Genomic DNA, 16,202 nt, shown 5'->3' with positions numbered 1-16,202 from the left:
TATTTGTATAACTCTTTTATATAATAAACATGTTAAAGTTAATTTATGTTTATGTACTTTCTGTTGAAAGTTGTTTTTTTTTTCTCTAAATATGCTTTGCTAAAAGTTGTTTTAACATAATCTATTTTGTTTAGGTTGTTTAAAAAACGTACATTATGATAATAGGATTTAAGGGATAGCAAGCTAAGTTGGCATACACAGGAATTCAACCGGTTAAATCACTTTTTTATTATTTAATATTTAATATTTTGTGTTAATTTTGTAACATGATAATAATTCTAGAATAATCATACTCTACATATACCATAAGCTTCAAAACAAGTTAGTTATGCTTATAACTTGTTTTTCTAGTTCAAAATGACAAACTTTTAGTTACTCTTAAATGTTACCCAAACAAAACTAAACTTTATGCAAGAGCTATTTAGTGAAGTTTCAAAATACGAATTAAATATTTAACTTGAATTTTGCATCAACCAAGTTTGTCAAGTTTTGTTTCAATTTTTAACTCTTTTTTTTTTTGTAGAAAAAAAACTTGAAAAAATTAGAAAGGGTAATTTCCTCAAGATATTATTCAAAGATTCGGTCTCTGACTACTCTGTTAGCTATAGTTACTAGTTAGAGACAATTGACCTGAAACAGTGTACACCACAAATCATTGTGTGGACAAAAATTAATGTTCCTCAAATGTGCGATTCCACGCGTTTTTAATTCAACAAAAATTAATATATATAAAGAAACTTATAATGGGCTAATCCAAGGAGATTCGAATATAAATAGGCTAAATTCATATATTGTTTTTTCTTATGCATTTATGGAAATTACAAAATAGATACACAAATAGATACATACACAAGTAAATTACAAAATTTAGAAATCTGGGCACAAATTATCAAGAGTAGAAAATTAAATTAGTGAGGATATAAGATGTTGTAATTTCTCAACTAATCAAAATTTATGTGAGCTATGAGTCAATGACATTGTTAGCATAAATATGAGTGCAGTGAGCTATAGACTAAGACTAGTTTGTATTTGTGGAATGTGAAGTAACATCATCATCCAAAAAATAAAAGGAACATCTTCAAGAATCACAAAATGACTGTCCCAATCATCATCATCATCTTCATATCAATTCCAACCATAAGCTTTCATGGCCCCTACCACGAGCTTGATAGCATGATTGGCAGACAAGGAGATTTTTAATTAGTTATTGCGGCCAATGATGAAGCCGAAAAGCATCCCCTCACCACCATTTCTATCTTGAGTAACAAACTCCAGCCACCAGCTCTTGAATCAATCTCTCTCCCCATGATCCGATTCAAGAAAAAGAAGAGCATTTTCCAAAGGTCCCACTCACTCAATCAATGTGTTATGATGATGATGAAGATGATAGTTGATAATATCTCATAGGCCCTATTCCAAGTCCTAAAACATGACTTTGCATCTTTCTTGAGGGCCACCTTATTCTTGTGCAAGAAAAGGCAAATCAAGATTGAGTGTCATGACAAGCAAAACATGTCCACTTGTGGATTTTTCTACCAGGATTATATCAGAACTTTGAATCACATTAATGCCGCCACATGTCAGCAACCGATATGTGATCTGAATCACCTGAAATCCGAAACGGGGCCCCCTGAAACGGGTTAGGTCTGACCTCAACCTGCACAGTTACTGATGCTGCTGTTACATCACTGTGTCTCCAAGAACTTCAGCAGCATGTAATTTGCCCGAGCAAGGCAATGGAATCGTGATTATGTCATTCAATATAGAAAGAGTGGTTTCGACTTAAACTAGTACTGGCAGCCCGTAATTGTGGAACGATTTTATCCGGCCATCCCAGCCGGCTGTCAAAATAACCAGACCCCATGCGTGACAATTGGATGTGCACTTGCAAGAAGATTTCAAGAACTTGTATGCGGATTTATGCATTGATGATATTTTAGCCTTGGGGCTTGAAATAGGAAGCTTCTCCTCAGGCCAAGTTGCAGATCCCTTGGGAAGAGACTCCGAGGAGATATCTCGACTTAGAGAAAATGAAGCGGCAGGGTTGAGACACATTGCTTGTGGTGACCCCTTGGCGAAGAAATCTAATTGGCGAGCACTTTCAAAACCACACCAAGGTACTGCGACCGATGCATTCGAAAAGAATCGCTCGCAGGACTTAATCTTCTTCGCTTTCGTGGAGCTAGACTCATTGTCAGAAACATTCCACAGATATACATTAGAGTCTTCGCATGCCGACAAAATATGCTTCCCATCCGAAGTAACAGACGCAGACATTTGTCCCGCTGCACTAAGGCCTAAAAGCAAAATATACAATTCCTTAGTACACAAACAATAAACAGAATGAGAACATAAAAATGAAGATGATCTTTCAATAATTAAGGTATGCTATTGAGATCTATGAAAGTTCTTAAGAAATGTAGGAACGTACCTTCGTATTTACTAACCACATTAAGCCCATCAAGGATTCTGACTTTTGAATCAGCACAAGTAACCATAACTTTGTTAGAATCTTGTGGAAGAAACTGAAATTAATAACATAACAGTTAATACTAGAGAAAAAGGAGTTTCAAGGGAGAAAAGACAAAGGACTCATTAGCAGAAAAATCAGAAGGAAACGGAAGTACCTGAAAACCAGTTATTCCTCTGCAAGGAAGTTTCTTTTTACCAAGCAAGCATAACTGGGAATCTAACTGTAAGTGATTCTCTGGTAAAAAAAATAAAAATAAAAATAAGAGAAAAATAAGCAGGAACAAGAACCCAGCCCTTAAAATCGGCCAAATCCTTGAAGCGTATTTAGTACTATACTAGTATTTTAAGGCACAAAAAATTAACATTATATCCTCTTCTCATAAGCCTCACATCCTGTCAATTAAAAAGTATATAGACCATAAAATATATAGAAAATTCATGAAATAAACTGCGAGAATTTATCCATACATACAATATAGGTAGCCAATTAACTACAGATGACCTGATCTATTTCAATTCAAAGCATGTAATGGAGCACATGATCTAAGGAGTAAGGACCAATACTTCATGGATCTAAGATTAAGTTTTTGAATTAGCTTTATTTTAGGTTCAAAACAGCTTGATTAGGGGGGAGGGAGCAGCCCGGTTCAAAGCATTTCTCGTTATGTAAGGTCCAAATAAGGGTCACACCCAAAATTATCTTTTTTAAAATAAGCACTAAGTAAGTTTATCCTACTAAAAGTTCTAGTCATGAGGATTTGGAAAGTATACAACAAATAACAGTCCAAAGCGAAATGCAATCACAATGACCATCTATCAAGTCCATGCAGAAAATACAACTCACGAAACAAATATGAAAATCAGGCACCTAACTTGTGCAGCAATAGAGTAAAGAAAACTATGCTCTTTTATTACTCTTCAGAATAACAATCACCAAGCATCAAACAATTTTGAAATGCAAATTCCACACACCCCATACAATTATCATGGATCAACCAAACGCAGCTAATTGACATTTAGAGGAAAGGAGAAAACACAGAATCTATGGATATGATACCTGATAGAGTGTAAAACCGGCAATTGCCTGTCATGGACCCAATAATCCCTCCCTGTATAAAGAATACCAGTCACCTGATATTAACTACCATAAAATCCTGTATTCTATAGATTTAAACCAATTAAGAAATTGTACCTGACCATTCGGCCGATAACAAACTGCAGTCACAATTTCCCGGATATCAGTCCAATCAACAACATGACAATCAGGAACTTCCCAGATGCGAACTTTTCCATCGATAGATCCACTGATGAAATAATTATCATCCACAGGATTGAATTGTATGCATGTCACTACAAGGCATTTCCAGATAACACAATAATCCAAATGATGAAGAAAATTAGGTAGTTCCATCAGAAACTTGAACTGGAAAACAAGAACAGAAAGGCGGCAAAGCATACCATAGTTACTATGTGGAAAAACTTTCAAGCAGAAGTCGTGTCCCACTTGCCATAGACGGACAGTTTTGTCAACTGAAGATGACAGCAGACACTGAATCAAAATTAAGACAAAGAACTGAATCAATTACTCAATTACCATGCATTTAATCAATACTAGAATGACAGAATGTATGCTTAAATCACTAACTGTAATTATGACATCGACTCACATTATTGTTTGACCAAGAGAGATCCAGAATTTCACCTTCATGACCATGGAACTCATGCAATGGTTTCTCCAACAGCCGAAAGACCTTGGGAGGGAAAATAATGCAAGCCGAATCAGATGTTTTATTCAGGCCTTTCACTTTGCTCAATTTCTCCTTTTCCAGAAATAAGGGTGTTAATTCAGAAAGATTATTCACTGTAAAGTAAATGCAGGATGGATCAACTTCTGGAATGTCAACTTCATTACATGTCTCGTCCTCAACCACTTTCCACAATCTCACAATGCCATCTTCGCCGGCACTGGCAAGAAACCGGCCGTCAGGGCTGAATTTCATGGTCAAGATTGAGCCTCTATGTGCTTGAATATCTTGGCCCATGTAAAGAGCTGAAAGTTCCTTTGTTTGCTTCCGGCATTGCCGGACCTTAACCTTCTGAATCCTATTTGACCCTGAGAACACACATCCGCCATCGTGTCTTCTGCTATCAGATTCCCCTTGCCTATCAACCATGCAACTCATTGAACCAAATCTTTTGAACCAACCCTTATTGTTCCTCTTGGACCTCTGCTTCAAGGCATCTATGTCCTTAGACTCCTTACATATCTTCCCATGCTGGAAATTCTTAGAAACACAAAAGAAGTACTCAGAATCTTCGCATTCCTCGGCTACATCTCGCTGATCCGAGCCTGCATTTCTTCCACCATCATTCCTCTCCCTGTATAGCCCCACCGGATCCAGATTCCACCTCACTCCACTCTCCAATTTCCCATCTCGGCACGGCATGTTCTCCACCAAATTAAACTCCTCTGAAGAATCCATCCTTGACAAACAAGATACCGAAGGCCGATTCGAACAAAACTCCTCCTTGAAACAAGAACATGTTGTTACACTCGGACTACTATCTTCCATCATATCTATATCCCCTTCCATACCATCAACATCTACCGAATTCTCGAGAGTAACTTGATCCTTATTGAGTCCCATCCACTTCATAAAATTAATCCTACGCTCATGAACACTAGGGGGACTCCGAATCCAAACTTGATACCCAAAGTCATTGAAGACCACATCCTTATTAGGACTTGAATTAGCTTCAGGGGTGTCAGTACCATCTGATATTGCATCGAAGAATGGACATTCTTCATCTTCACTGAAGCTATCCATTGTTATTCTATTCTTGTTCAACCCATGAACTCACCCTTCTGGAAGAACTACCATTTCAACAACTTGGAATGTAGTTAAATTAAATCCTTCTCTTCACCCAGATAATTAACTACACACATAAGGAAGAACAAAAAAAATTAAAAAATACAAAGAAATCAACATCAGACAATAAGCATGTTTAATAAGAAAGCAATGGTAAAACAAGAAAGAAGAGACTCATTACAGATCCAAAACCACAGGCATTGAACCTAGTTTTATGAAGAACAAATAAAGTGTAGTGTCCAAAATTTCAATTATAAATCAATGGTGAGAAACTAAACAAGAGAAAACGGGACGAAAAGAGAAAAAATATATATATTTTAAATTTTTTATTCGAAAAAGAAAAATGAAAAAATGCATAAGAAAAGAAAAAGAGAATTTTAGAGAGAAGAGTGTTTGGAGTGGGAGGTAGGGGTTTTACAAAAAAGAAGTTTGTTGTTTGTTTTTGGAAGGAAAGGAAAGGAAAAGAAAGAAGGAAGTGCTTACAATGGGTTTTTGTTTGTTTATTTTTGTGTGAAGAAGAAGATTATTTCTTGAAATTGAGGAGGGCACAGATCGAAGCAGAACATGAAGGAGAAGAACCGTCCATCAAACTTTTCAACATTTTTTTTTTGTTGAACTATAGTGTTTTATCTTAAAATTTGTGATTTTTTTAATAATATATTTAACGTTTAATTTTATTTTTAATATTTTTATTAATTTAATTTTATTTTTATTAAAATTATTTTTAAATATTTTTAATTTAGTCTTTAATATTTTACATAAAATTAATATCTAAAAATAATTTTTACATAAATAAAAAACATAAAAAATAAAATTAAATTTAACTAAATATTTGAATAATTTTAAAAAGTATAGCAAATACTAGAAGAAAAAATATACTTAATTTTTTTTCTCTGTCTTCGAAGTTCTTTTTAATACACAAACACGTAATATACAAATAAGAGAAGAAACACAATTAAACATTTCTTTCTTTTAATGTAAAAAAAAATCCAAATCATTATTAATTGTGGATTTAAGAATTTATCAAAAATAAAAATATATTGTGATTCTGAAAAAAAAATGTTTTAAGAGCATCAATTAAAAAAATAAAAATAAAAATTTTTAATTTTTTGGTATATTTAATATAAAAAAGAACTACAACTCTGTATCTGCTTTATATTTTTACTTAAATTTTTTTAATTGCAATGTTATTAGAAAAATATTCTTAAGACTCTAGCAACATGTAATCTAGAATTAAGTTTTAAAGTAATTTTTCTCTCACCCATTAAAATAATATAATTTTAATCGTATTAATTATATTTTTATAGTAAAAATTTAATACATTAATTTTTAACAACGTGATGAATCTTTTAATAAAAAAAATAAATAACATGATCTTATATATTTTTATTAGTATTAGAGATATAATTAACATAATTAAAATTTTAAAAACTATTTTAATATAAAGAACCAATATAAAAAACCACCTTAAAACTAAACTCCTTCAATATGCAAGGAAGAATAAAGAAATGGGAAGTTTATACAAGGAAGAATATGAATATACGAGCGAACGAGTTATAGTTTAAATAACATAATTTTTTTATACTTATTTAAGATAGAGTTTAAAATTTTCTATCTTTAATTAAAAAAAATACAAATATACAATCAATTAATATTAGTTTGCAAAATAGTCCATGCTCAGCGGTCACTTTCTAAAATTTTAAAAAGCGTATATTTAATAAATCAACATGCTATTATTTTTACAATTATCTTTTTATAGTTGAGGGAGGATAAAATGAATTTTCATTTATTTTTAATTTATTTAAAATATATAAGTGGATACTTATTATTTATTTAGAATAAAAAAAAAATATATTAATCGATATTAACATAAAGTAATATTATATATTTAAATTTTTTATAAATTAAATTTAAATAAATTAAATAATAAAATTTAAAATAATATTAATTATAATTAATTTTTGTTATGTTAAATCAATTTGATTAAATTTAATTAGAAAAAACTTAAATTTATAGTATTATTTATTGGCGTATGGCCCGAGAAAGGAGATTTGAAGTAGGGGAGTGTAATGGTACCAAAAAACAGAGGGGCACGTGTGGTATTTATAGTAGTAGTAAGCCAACACTCTTGTTCCAAAAACCATCTTGATGGAATCAAATGAAAAGGAAGGGAGTAATTTCTTAAATGAGAAAATAAATAAATAAATAATTTATTTTTTCTGTCGATCTCTCTGTAATTTTATTAAAATTTTAATTAGATATTTATATTTTAATTAAATTTTTATATTATTTTTAATTTTATAATTAAATCTGTTTTATATTAAAAATATTAAAAGTAATAATATTTTCTTTTAAAAAATATATAATCAAAAATTTAATTAAATTTTTTATTTATAAAAAATATTTTATTAATTTTAATATTTGTTATACTGATAGAAATTTAATTATAAAATTAAAAATAGTATATAGACTTAATTAAAAAAATATAAAAATTTAAAATTTTTTATTTGAATGGTAACTTTTTGTATTTTTTTAGATACTTTTTTGTAAATAAGATAATTAATTATTAAAATAATTATTTGTGAACATAAAGGATTAATCACTTATTTGTCATTGTTATATTCTTTTTAGTTTTATTTTTACTTTATCTATACACACATGTGAATCTAGTTTTATTATATTATTTATGAAGTTTGATTATAAATATTAATCAATCTTGATTATAAATTTTTTTATAAATGTGAATTTAGTTTGATATTTATAAAATTGGATTATAAATGTAAATATAAGATTATTCTTTTTTTATAGGTTTTATTAGTTTTTATATTTTTATTAAATTTTAAATTAAGTCTTTATAATTTAAAAATTTATAATTAAATTATTATTTTGTAATTAAATATTTATATTAGATAAAAAAATTATCTCAATTACTTTAAATTAAAAAAATAATTAAATTTTAATAAAAATTATAGATCAACAGTGTTATTAAATTATATATATATATATATATATATATATTTGCTAGAGTGGACGATCAACTAATTTTTAGTGTTCATATAACTTTATTGTATAAACTTTGTTGAAATTTTCATGATAATTAATTCAAATTAAAAAATGAACTATTGGAGTGATATTTTTACTTTTAATTTTAGTCGAATTAGTTGGCATTTTATGTTTGCTAACCTAAAAAGTTTGTATATTTATTTCATTATTTGTACTTTATTTTGGATTTTAAAAATTGTAAGTACGTTTAGAAGTATCTTTAAAATATATAATTTTTTTTAACAAATAATGTGTTTAATTTTGTTCATATATAATATTAGTCATTTAAAAAAAATTTCAAATATTTCTTTTTATACTTGGGTAATTTTTACGTTATTTTATCAAATACGACTAGTAGTACTTTTAAAAAGTAAGAGAAAAAAAATCAAATTTTAAAGAGTAATTATTTAAATTAGTGTCTGATATTTTTAATGTTGGTGTTAGGCAAAAAATATTATTCTTTAAAAAAAATTATTTAAGCAAATAAATATAAGTTAATATAATTGTCGATTTATGTTATATTGTTGTCAATTTCAATATGTTTCAAGAAACTTCTAGTTGATACTAGTAAAACCGGAACAATTTTATTCAAAATTTGAACTAAGTCCAAATTATGGGCATGTTATTTAAAAAATGTAACCGTCAGTAATAGCAATACAATGTTAAGACCAAAGAAGCGAGAATAATTATTAACTGAGGTTTGAAAAATGATGAAAATATCCTAGAAATAACTGCTAATATTAAGTTAGTCTATAAATAAAAATTTAATTTTGCTACGTTATCAACAATATTTCTGTCAACATCGGTCAATTCTTATTTATAAGGGTATTTAATAGAAGTGTCTTTATGGATGTGTTTAATAAAAATATTTTTTTTATAACTGTGTTTAATAGAAGTGTCTTTATAGATATATTTTTTGGATGTGTCTCTTTATATGTGTTTAAAATATAATAATTAATTATACGTTGGTACCCTATATTTTTCCATAAAAATTTTAGCAAATATTATAATATCAGTTTAATTCTTTTTAAAAAATACTTAAAAATTCAAAAATACTTTGAGTATCTCTGGTATCATAAAAAAAATAAAAATCTTAAGTAATTTGTATAAAATCTAAACTCAAATTTATATTCTATTTCTATTTTTAATTAAAAAATCAAAATGACCATTTTAAAATTTTTTAAAATCTTTAAGAATTAATTTGTATTCGAATTAAATTAGAAAAAGATTATATTATCTAATAAAAATAAATATTAAAAATTATTTTGTATATTTTAAAATTTAAAAATTGAAATATTTAATTTTAAAAATATTAAGAAATGATTTGGATAATTACTTATTTTGTAAAAGCAACTACAATACGAAACTCGCTTTTAAAGTTTGCATATTCACAAAACTTATTAAGGAAGGGGTCATTTGTGACCTTGGTTGGCTAAATAATGTCACACCCTATTTATAGCTAATTAAACTTTTAAATTATTAGAATATTCTTCCTTAAAACATGAGGTAAAATGTTTGTTGTCGCACCCACATTTAAAAGTGGTATAAAAATAAATAAGATACTAAGTCGTACGTATATTGCCGCACTTATGCTTAATTTAATAATTTTAAAATAAAATTAATAAACTAAATCACATTTTTCAAAAAACTTTTGATATCATAAAAGAAATGTTAACACAAAGAGAACAAAAACAAAATTAGTTTATTAATACATAAATAGAATTTTAAAATAAAAAAGAAATCTTACTTGGTACTCATGAATGAAAATCTGGATTAAAAAATATGAGCTACACACAAGAGGAAACTTTTCAAATAAAATGAAGCATTGTTGCACAAGTGTTGAGGGAATGTTCAATAGAATAATAATAATAATAGACAGGAAACTTGGATTTGTTGCAGAAAGTGGGACAAAAATTATGTTTATGGGATTCGAGAAGAGGATATCACAATGCAAGAAACAAGATAACATGACAAAATTTCAAATAAAAATTTTACTTGCACATCAAAACCAACCATCATTATAAATATATATAATAATTAATTTATTTTTAATATATATTATATCTTAATAACTAATTTTAGTAACTGATTTTAATATATATTTAATATTATTATTTTTTTAAATAATGTGCATGTAAAAAATAAAGTGATAGGACTAATTAGGAGAGGCATAAAGATTTATATTTCTCATAATTTAATCACGCCATTATAGTCTATATTTAATCTCCAAATTTTAGTTCAAATTTTTTTAGTAATATTAAGAAGACAAAAAAAATTTAAACTTATCTTATTTAATATTTATTAATATTGATTTATTATTAATCAATGAATATTAAATAAGACAAATTTAAATTATTTTTTTCTAATTTTTTTATTATTAAATATTTTTTTAACTATTTATGAAGCCTAAATCACATCTATCTGATTGATAAACCTTTACAAATATAGTGCTTGACACACCTCTAGGGTTGCTCAATCATCCTTTTTATGTATAATTCTCAATCAATCTTAGAAACGCAAGGAATATCTAGTAATAATAACAAGATTATTGAGATAAACATAAATGTATATGAGCTTCCTTAAAGAGCAAATATTATTACAGATGAAAGAGTGTGGTTAATAAATCTTTTAAGATAGAACAATTTTATGCCCCAATCACAATAACAACCGGAAAACAATATATTTTTTTTCAAAATATTTGTCCATTTTTACTCCCAAGATTACATTAATTACATATATTGACTTATTTAAGCTAATTTTATTTATATTTATATAATTTTAAATATTATAAAAAATTATATGTATTATTTTCTTAATATATGTATGATTTTTTATTAGTTTTTTACAGTTACTTTTAGGGAAAAAAAACTCTTAATGAGCACTAAAAAGGTTTAATTATATATTAAATGTGACTATTATTTATATTTAAATTATAATTAAGAAGGACCTATTAAAAAATATTTAAGAGCATGAATAACTTTAGTTAGAGTTTATTTGAATGCTATTAAATTGTTAAAAATTATTTTTTTAATAAAAAATATATTTTTTAATGTGTTTGAAAAATATTTAATTGTAAAAATAAAAATATTAAAAAAATAAAAATAATTTTTTTATAAGTTATAATTTATATTTTTTAAAAGATATTTTAATATAATAAATAAATAAATATTTTTATATTATCGCACCAAATATAATTATTAGACAAAAAATTATATGAAATATCTAAATATATATATTTTAAAAAAATCATAAAATTTCAGCCAAATATTCTTTTATATGTGAAAAAATGACACGATCGATCATATGTCATGAGATATCTAAATGTCAATTTATTTCTTTTGTTTTTTAAATAATGATACTACATGACAAAATATTTTGATAACTAATAAATTTAACTAAATTGGTAAAATAATTTATTTGTACAATAAAAATTAATTAAAAAAATAGGAAGAGACATATAAAAAGAAAAAGAAAAAAAAGGACTTGATTGAATTTAGTTATAAAATAACTGTATTTTAGTTTATTTTACTAAAATATCTATTAATAACTATTATAATTATATATATATAAATTAGTTATAATTATTTAATTAATTTAAATAATAATTAACCAAGATATTATTGTCTACTTATAAAAAAAATTTTGTTATTCTTTTAAAATAATTTTTAATATATCATTTTTAACTATTTAATATTTTATCTTTTTAACAATATTTGCAAAAAGATCTATCAAAATCAAATTCTTTTTTTAAGAATATATTTAAAAGTTAGGTACTTTTATTAGGGTTAGAATTTATGATAATAACTCAAAAATAAATTATATACTTAAAGAATAATATTATATCTAATCAAGTTTAATTAAGTTAGTCTAACATAATAAAAATAAATTATAACTAATATTATTCTAAGTCTTATTATTTAATTTGATTGAATTTAGTTCATAAAAAAATTCGAATACGTAACATTACTCGTATTTAAATATTATTGTAATGATCTATAATAGCTTCATTTAATATGATTCAAGAGTATCGCCTATTTATTGGTAACGAACAAATAAAAAAAAAAGTCAAATAATAAAGTGTCAATCAATATCAATTTGATTAATAGACAAATATTCTAATATTGTTTGACAGTTATATTTTAAAAATATTTTATTATTAACATATTTTAATAGAAATACTTTATGAGCTATTTGACAATTCAAAAACAATTTTAATAATTTACTATTTATTTTTTCTTGTGCAACATTCCAAGGAGTGTTGCTAATCAATGTTGACCGTAATGATATGTCTAAATGAATACAAACACATATTTTACTTGGCTGCATGCAAGCATCAAATCAAATCATTAATACCAATCATTATATAATTAATTAAAGTTGAATAAATAAGTTAAAAACTGCATGGGGATTTTTTGTCTATCAAGTTTCTTCATCGATGGCGTTACATATAACATGATTGATAGATGCATTCTAACAACCATTAAATGATTTTAAAATAATTGGGTGGAGGTGGAGCATAGTGTAAAAAAGGTATATAATAATGAACGACCTAATCATAGGTGCTTATAATTGGATTGGTCTCAAGGCAAATTACATCAAAATCAAGTTATACTATTGTAACTTTAAGTCTTTAACCATGAATCAAACAATTATGTTATTAATCAATATCTTTTGTTGGGCTAATATTTTATAACAACTATGGTATATAAAAAATTAATTATAGTGCTGTAAAAATATTTAAAAATTATCATTATCTACTCCCAATTTATATGAAACTGATTTATGTATTGTAAAGGTATATTTGAAATAATATTTTATATTAAAAAATGAATTTAATTTTGATGTACTATTAGTGTAAAATAATTTTACATATAATATTACATCAGTAAAAATAATTATCTTTTACATTAACTGTGTGAATAATCATTCAAAAAAATAGATGTGATTACACGACGATATAAAATATTTTATATTTTTAATATATCAAAATTAAATTTATTAAAAAGGTTAAAAAATTTCAACCTTGATCTACTACTGGATAATATAAGCACGACTTTTGATAAGCTTCTTACAATACCCAACAGAATGCTTTTGTCGCTATATCCAGTAAATTGTTCTGTGTAAATATATATAGAATTTCTATTAGAATTGATGAGCCAAGAATAATGAGGCTACACAAACCAATTGTGATTACAATGGTAGTAGGCTCCTTAATTAGTTATAGGTTTACAACCATCCCACATCCATAATAAAAATTGTTATTAATCACTTATAATATATAAAAATATAAATTTAATATCTCAAAAAAATTATTAAACAATTAATAAATAAATTTAATTATTGGTCTATTCAACGACAATTCTAAAAGCTTTGATATTCGAAACCGAATTTTATATAATTTTTGTAATTATCTCTTTTGTGTTATTTTTTTATTATATAAAAATAATTTATGCATGATATGTAACTACAAATTTTTTTTAAAAAGATTTTCAATGTATATTAGAAGAAAAATTAGTATTTTTTACAAAAAAAAATATTCTAAAATAAATAATGTAATTATTAAAACATAATGATATAAGTCATTATCTCTACAAAAATAAATATATAGAAATTAATTTAAAAAATATAAAAACATGAATGTGTGATATTAAATTGATTATGTAAAAATATTAATAAAAAAATAATTCTATCATATTATTAAAAATAATTACATATAAAATTATTAATATTTTTTATTTTATATATCAAATACATATTTCATATATATACTTCTTTAAAATTTTGAGAAAACTAAGACTACTACTTACCCTTCTTTAAATCCGTGTGGATATATAGCAAATTTGATTATTCTAAAGATTAATTATTTAGTAACTAACTTATAATGTGTACTGAATATTTTTAACAAAATTTATATTTGTTATTGTCTATTATTGAAATTGGACCTAAAATAATTTTAGCTAGGTATGTCCTTTTATATAGCGACCAAATAAAAATGTAACTTAAATGTCAATGAGCTTTAGTTTACATGATATATTTTTTTCTCTCAACCTCAAAAGTTTCGAGTTCAAATCCTATTAATTACAGTCGAAAAGAAAAATCTTATAAGTGTGTAAAAAGTGTGTAAATGTGTTGTGTACCTAAAATTGGAGGTTGTCTAATTCATCTGACAAAAAAATAGATATATTATTTACTTAGAATTGAGGGTTATCCGATTTATCTGACAAAAAAAAAAGAAATGTAACTTAAATAGTATCCACGCTAAAATTAACGGATTAGTCTTTGGTCTGTCGAATTAGAAAATACTATAAAAAAACAATATAGATTAAATGATGTCATTGAACTTTATGTATTATGTCTAAAAAAAACCGTTCACCCTTTGTTTATTTTTTATTTCATCCACCTTTTTAATTATCTGTTAATTTTCTTTTTATATATTCAAACTACTTGAGACGCAATTTTACCATTTTTTCATAATAGATAATATGAAAAACCAAAAAAAAAATCTACCTAAAATCTTATGTAAATTTCGTATAAATTTATCCGAATTTTCTCCAAATTTTCTTTTAATTACGAGAGTAAAAATTTAAACACACACACAAAATATATTCTCGAAACCTATTTTTTATGCCTCTCACGCGAACATTGACTTTAGCACTGGAGTCTAATATCCTTGTAGATAACACCAATCATAACATGGTATCCCGAGATAACTTTGCCTTGTAAAGAGGATTCCTTTGAACATTGTTCCATCTTAAGACTTAGAAGACTACTTGCAACCATTTACAATTTTACAGACTAATTCGAGTAAATTCAATACTATACTTTTTTGCTAGGAACCAAAATTGTTATTAGAGTAACAAATAATATTTGTCGTTTGTTTGTAAACAATTTAAAAAATACTTAATTGTAGCATTTTATTTGTATTAATATTTTTCCTAACATTTGAAAATATTTCAATAATTTATATCGCTATATGTGTAATTATCCTATTCAATTCTGAAAAATTTTAAAATATATAGCACACATTATAGATGAAAATCAATACAAGTTTTCAAGATTAGGACAATTTTGAGCCATTTTAACAGATATAATTAATTTGTAAAAGATAAAATAAAAATTTATTACGAAAATTAGGATAAATAAAAAACATGTTTACCCATTACTATTACAATAATTTCCAGTAGTGGCCTAAGCCTAACAGTAGTCAATAAAAACCTGAGCCTGTAACTTTTTTAACATTATAGTATCAAAAAAGAAAAATTATAGACACAAAATCATAAAGAAAAAAGAAAACAAAAACTCCCAAATTTCAAGGACGGATAAAACTTCATTTAAATGAATGAATTAATATGATAGAGTGTGGAGCAGGGGTGAATAGTGCCCATGAGATCGGATTAGATATAGCCAATTTTTTTATCCGATTTGAATTAAATCATCAGATCGAATCAGATTCAATATCCGTAATTTTTAAATTTGGATTCAATCCGCACATTTGTGGACCGGATTGAATATCCGCAAAACACAAAAATATTTTTAAAAGCTTATTTTTATTAAAAAAATATCAATAAAATTTATTTTTTTTATTCTTTTAAATATATTTATTCTTAAAATAATATTAAATATACTTTTCTTAAATAATAAATTAAAACAATACAACATATATGATAATTATTGGTTGAAATAAAACATAAAAAAATATTTACTTATTTATTTCTTTATTTTTGCGGATACGCGAATATACGAATTAGATATGCGGATACCTACACAAAATCCGTAATTCGATTCTATTAGTGTGCAGATCAAATCGAATTTGATGGA

General features: G+C 25.6%; 1 protein-coding gene across 4 annotated transcripts; it reads right to left on the bottom strand.

Moving 5' to 3' along the window:
* Positions 1-762: 762 nt before the first annotated feature.
* LOC112755527 (uncharacterized) lies at positions 763-5,975 on the bottom strand. Of its 4 annotated transcripts, none has more exons than XM_025803673.3 (8): positions 5,826-5,975; positions 4,140-5,409; positions 3,931-4,021; positions 3,665-3,822; positions 3,530-3,581; positions 2,628-2,707; positions 2,432-2,525; positions 763-2,297 (listed from the first exon to the last, which is right to left on the bottom strand). In XM_025803673.3, exons 2-8 carry the CDS (start codon positions 5,298-5,300, stop codon positions 1,783-1,785), a joined length of 2,151 nt encoding a protein of 716 aa, XP_025659458.1. In that variant the 5' UTR covers positions 5,301-5,409; positions 5,826-5,975; the 3' UTR covers positions 763-1,782. The 4 variants fall into 4 exon arrangements, with proteins under 4 accessions (XP_025659458.1, XP_025659460.1, XP_025659459.1 ...); XM_025803675.3 differs by having other exon boundaries at positions 3,931-4,002; positions 4,175-5,409; positions 5,826-5,964; XM_025803674.3 differs by lacking the exon at positions 5,826-5,975 and adding an exon at positions 5,524-5,760.
* Between the last annotated feature and the right edge of the window lie 10,227 nt (positions 5,976-16,202).

This window comes from Arachis hypogaea, chromosome 6, assembly GCF_003086295.3.
Source record: "Arachis hypogaea cultivar Tifrunner chromosome 6, arahy.Tifrunner.gnm2.J5K5, whole genome shotgun sequence".
NCBI lineage: Eukaryota > Viridiplantae > Streptophyta > Magnoliopsida > Fabales > Fabaceae > Arachis > Arachis hypogaea.
Note: the sequence above shows the minus strand (reverse complement) of the source record. Positions and strands in the feature narration are given on the sequence as shown.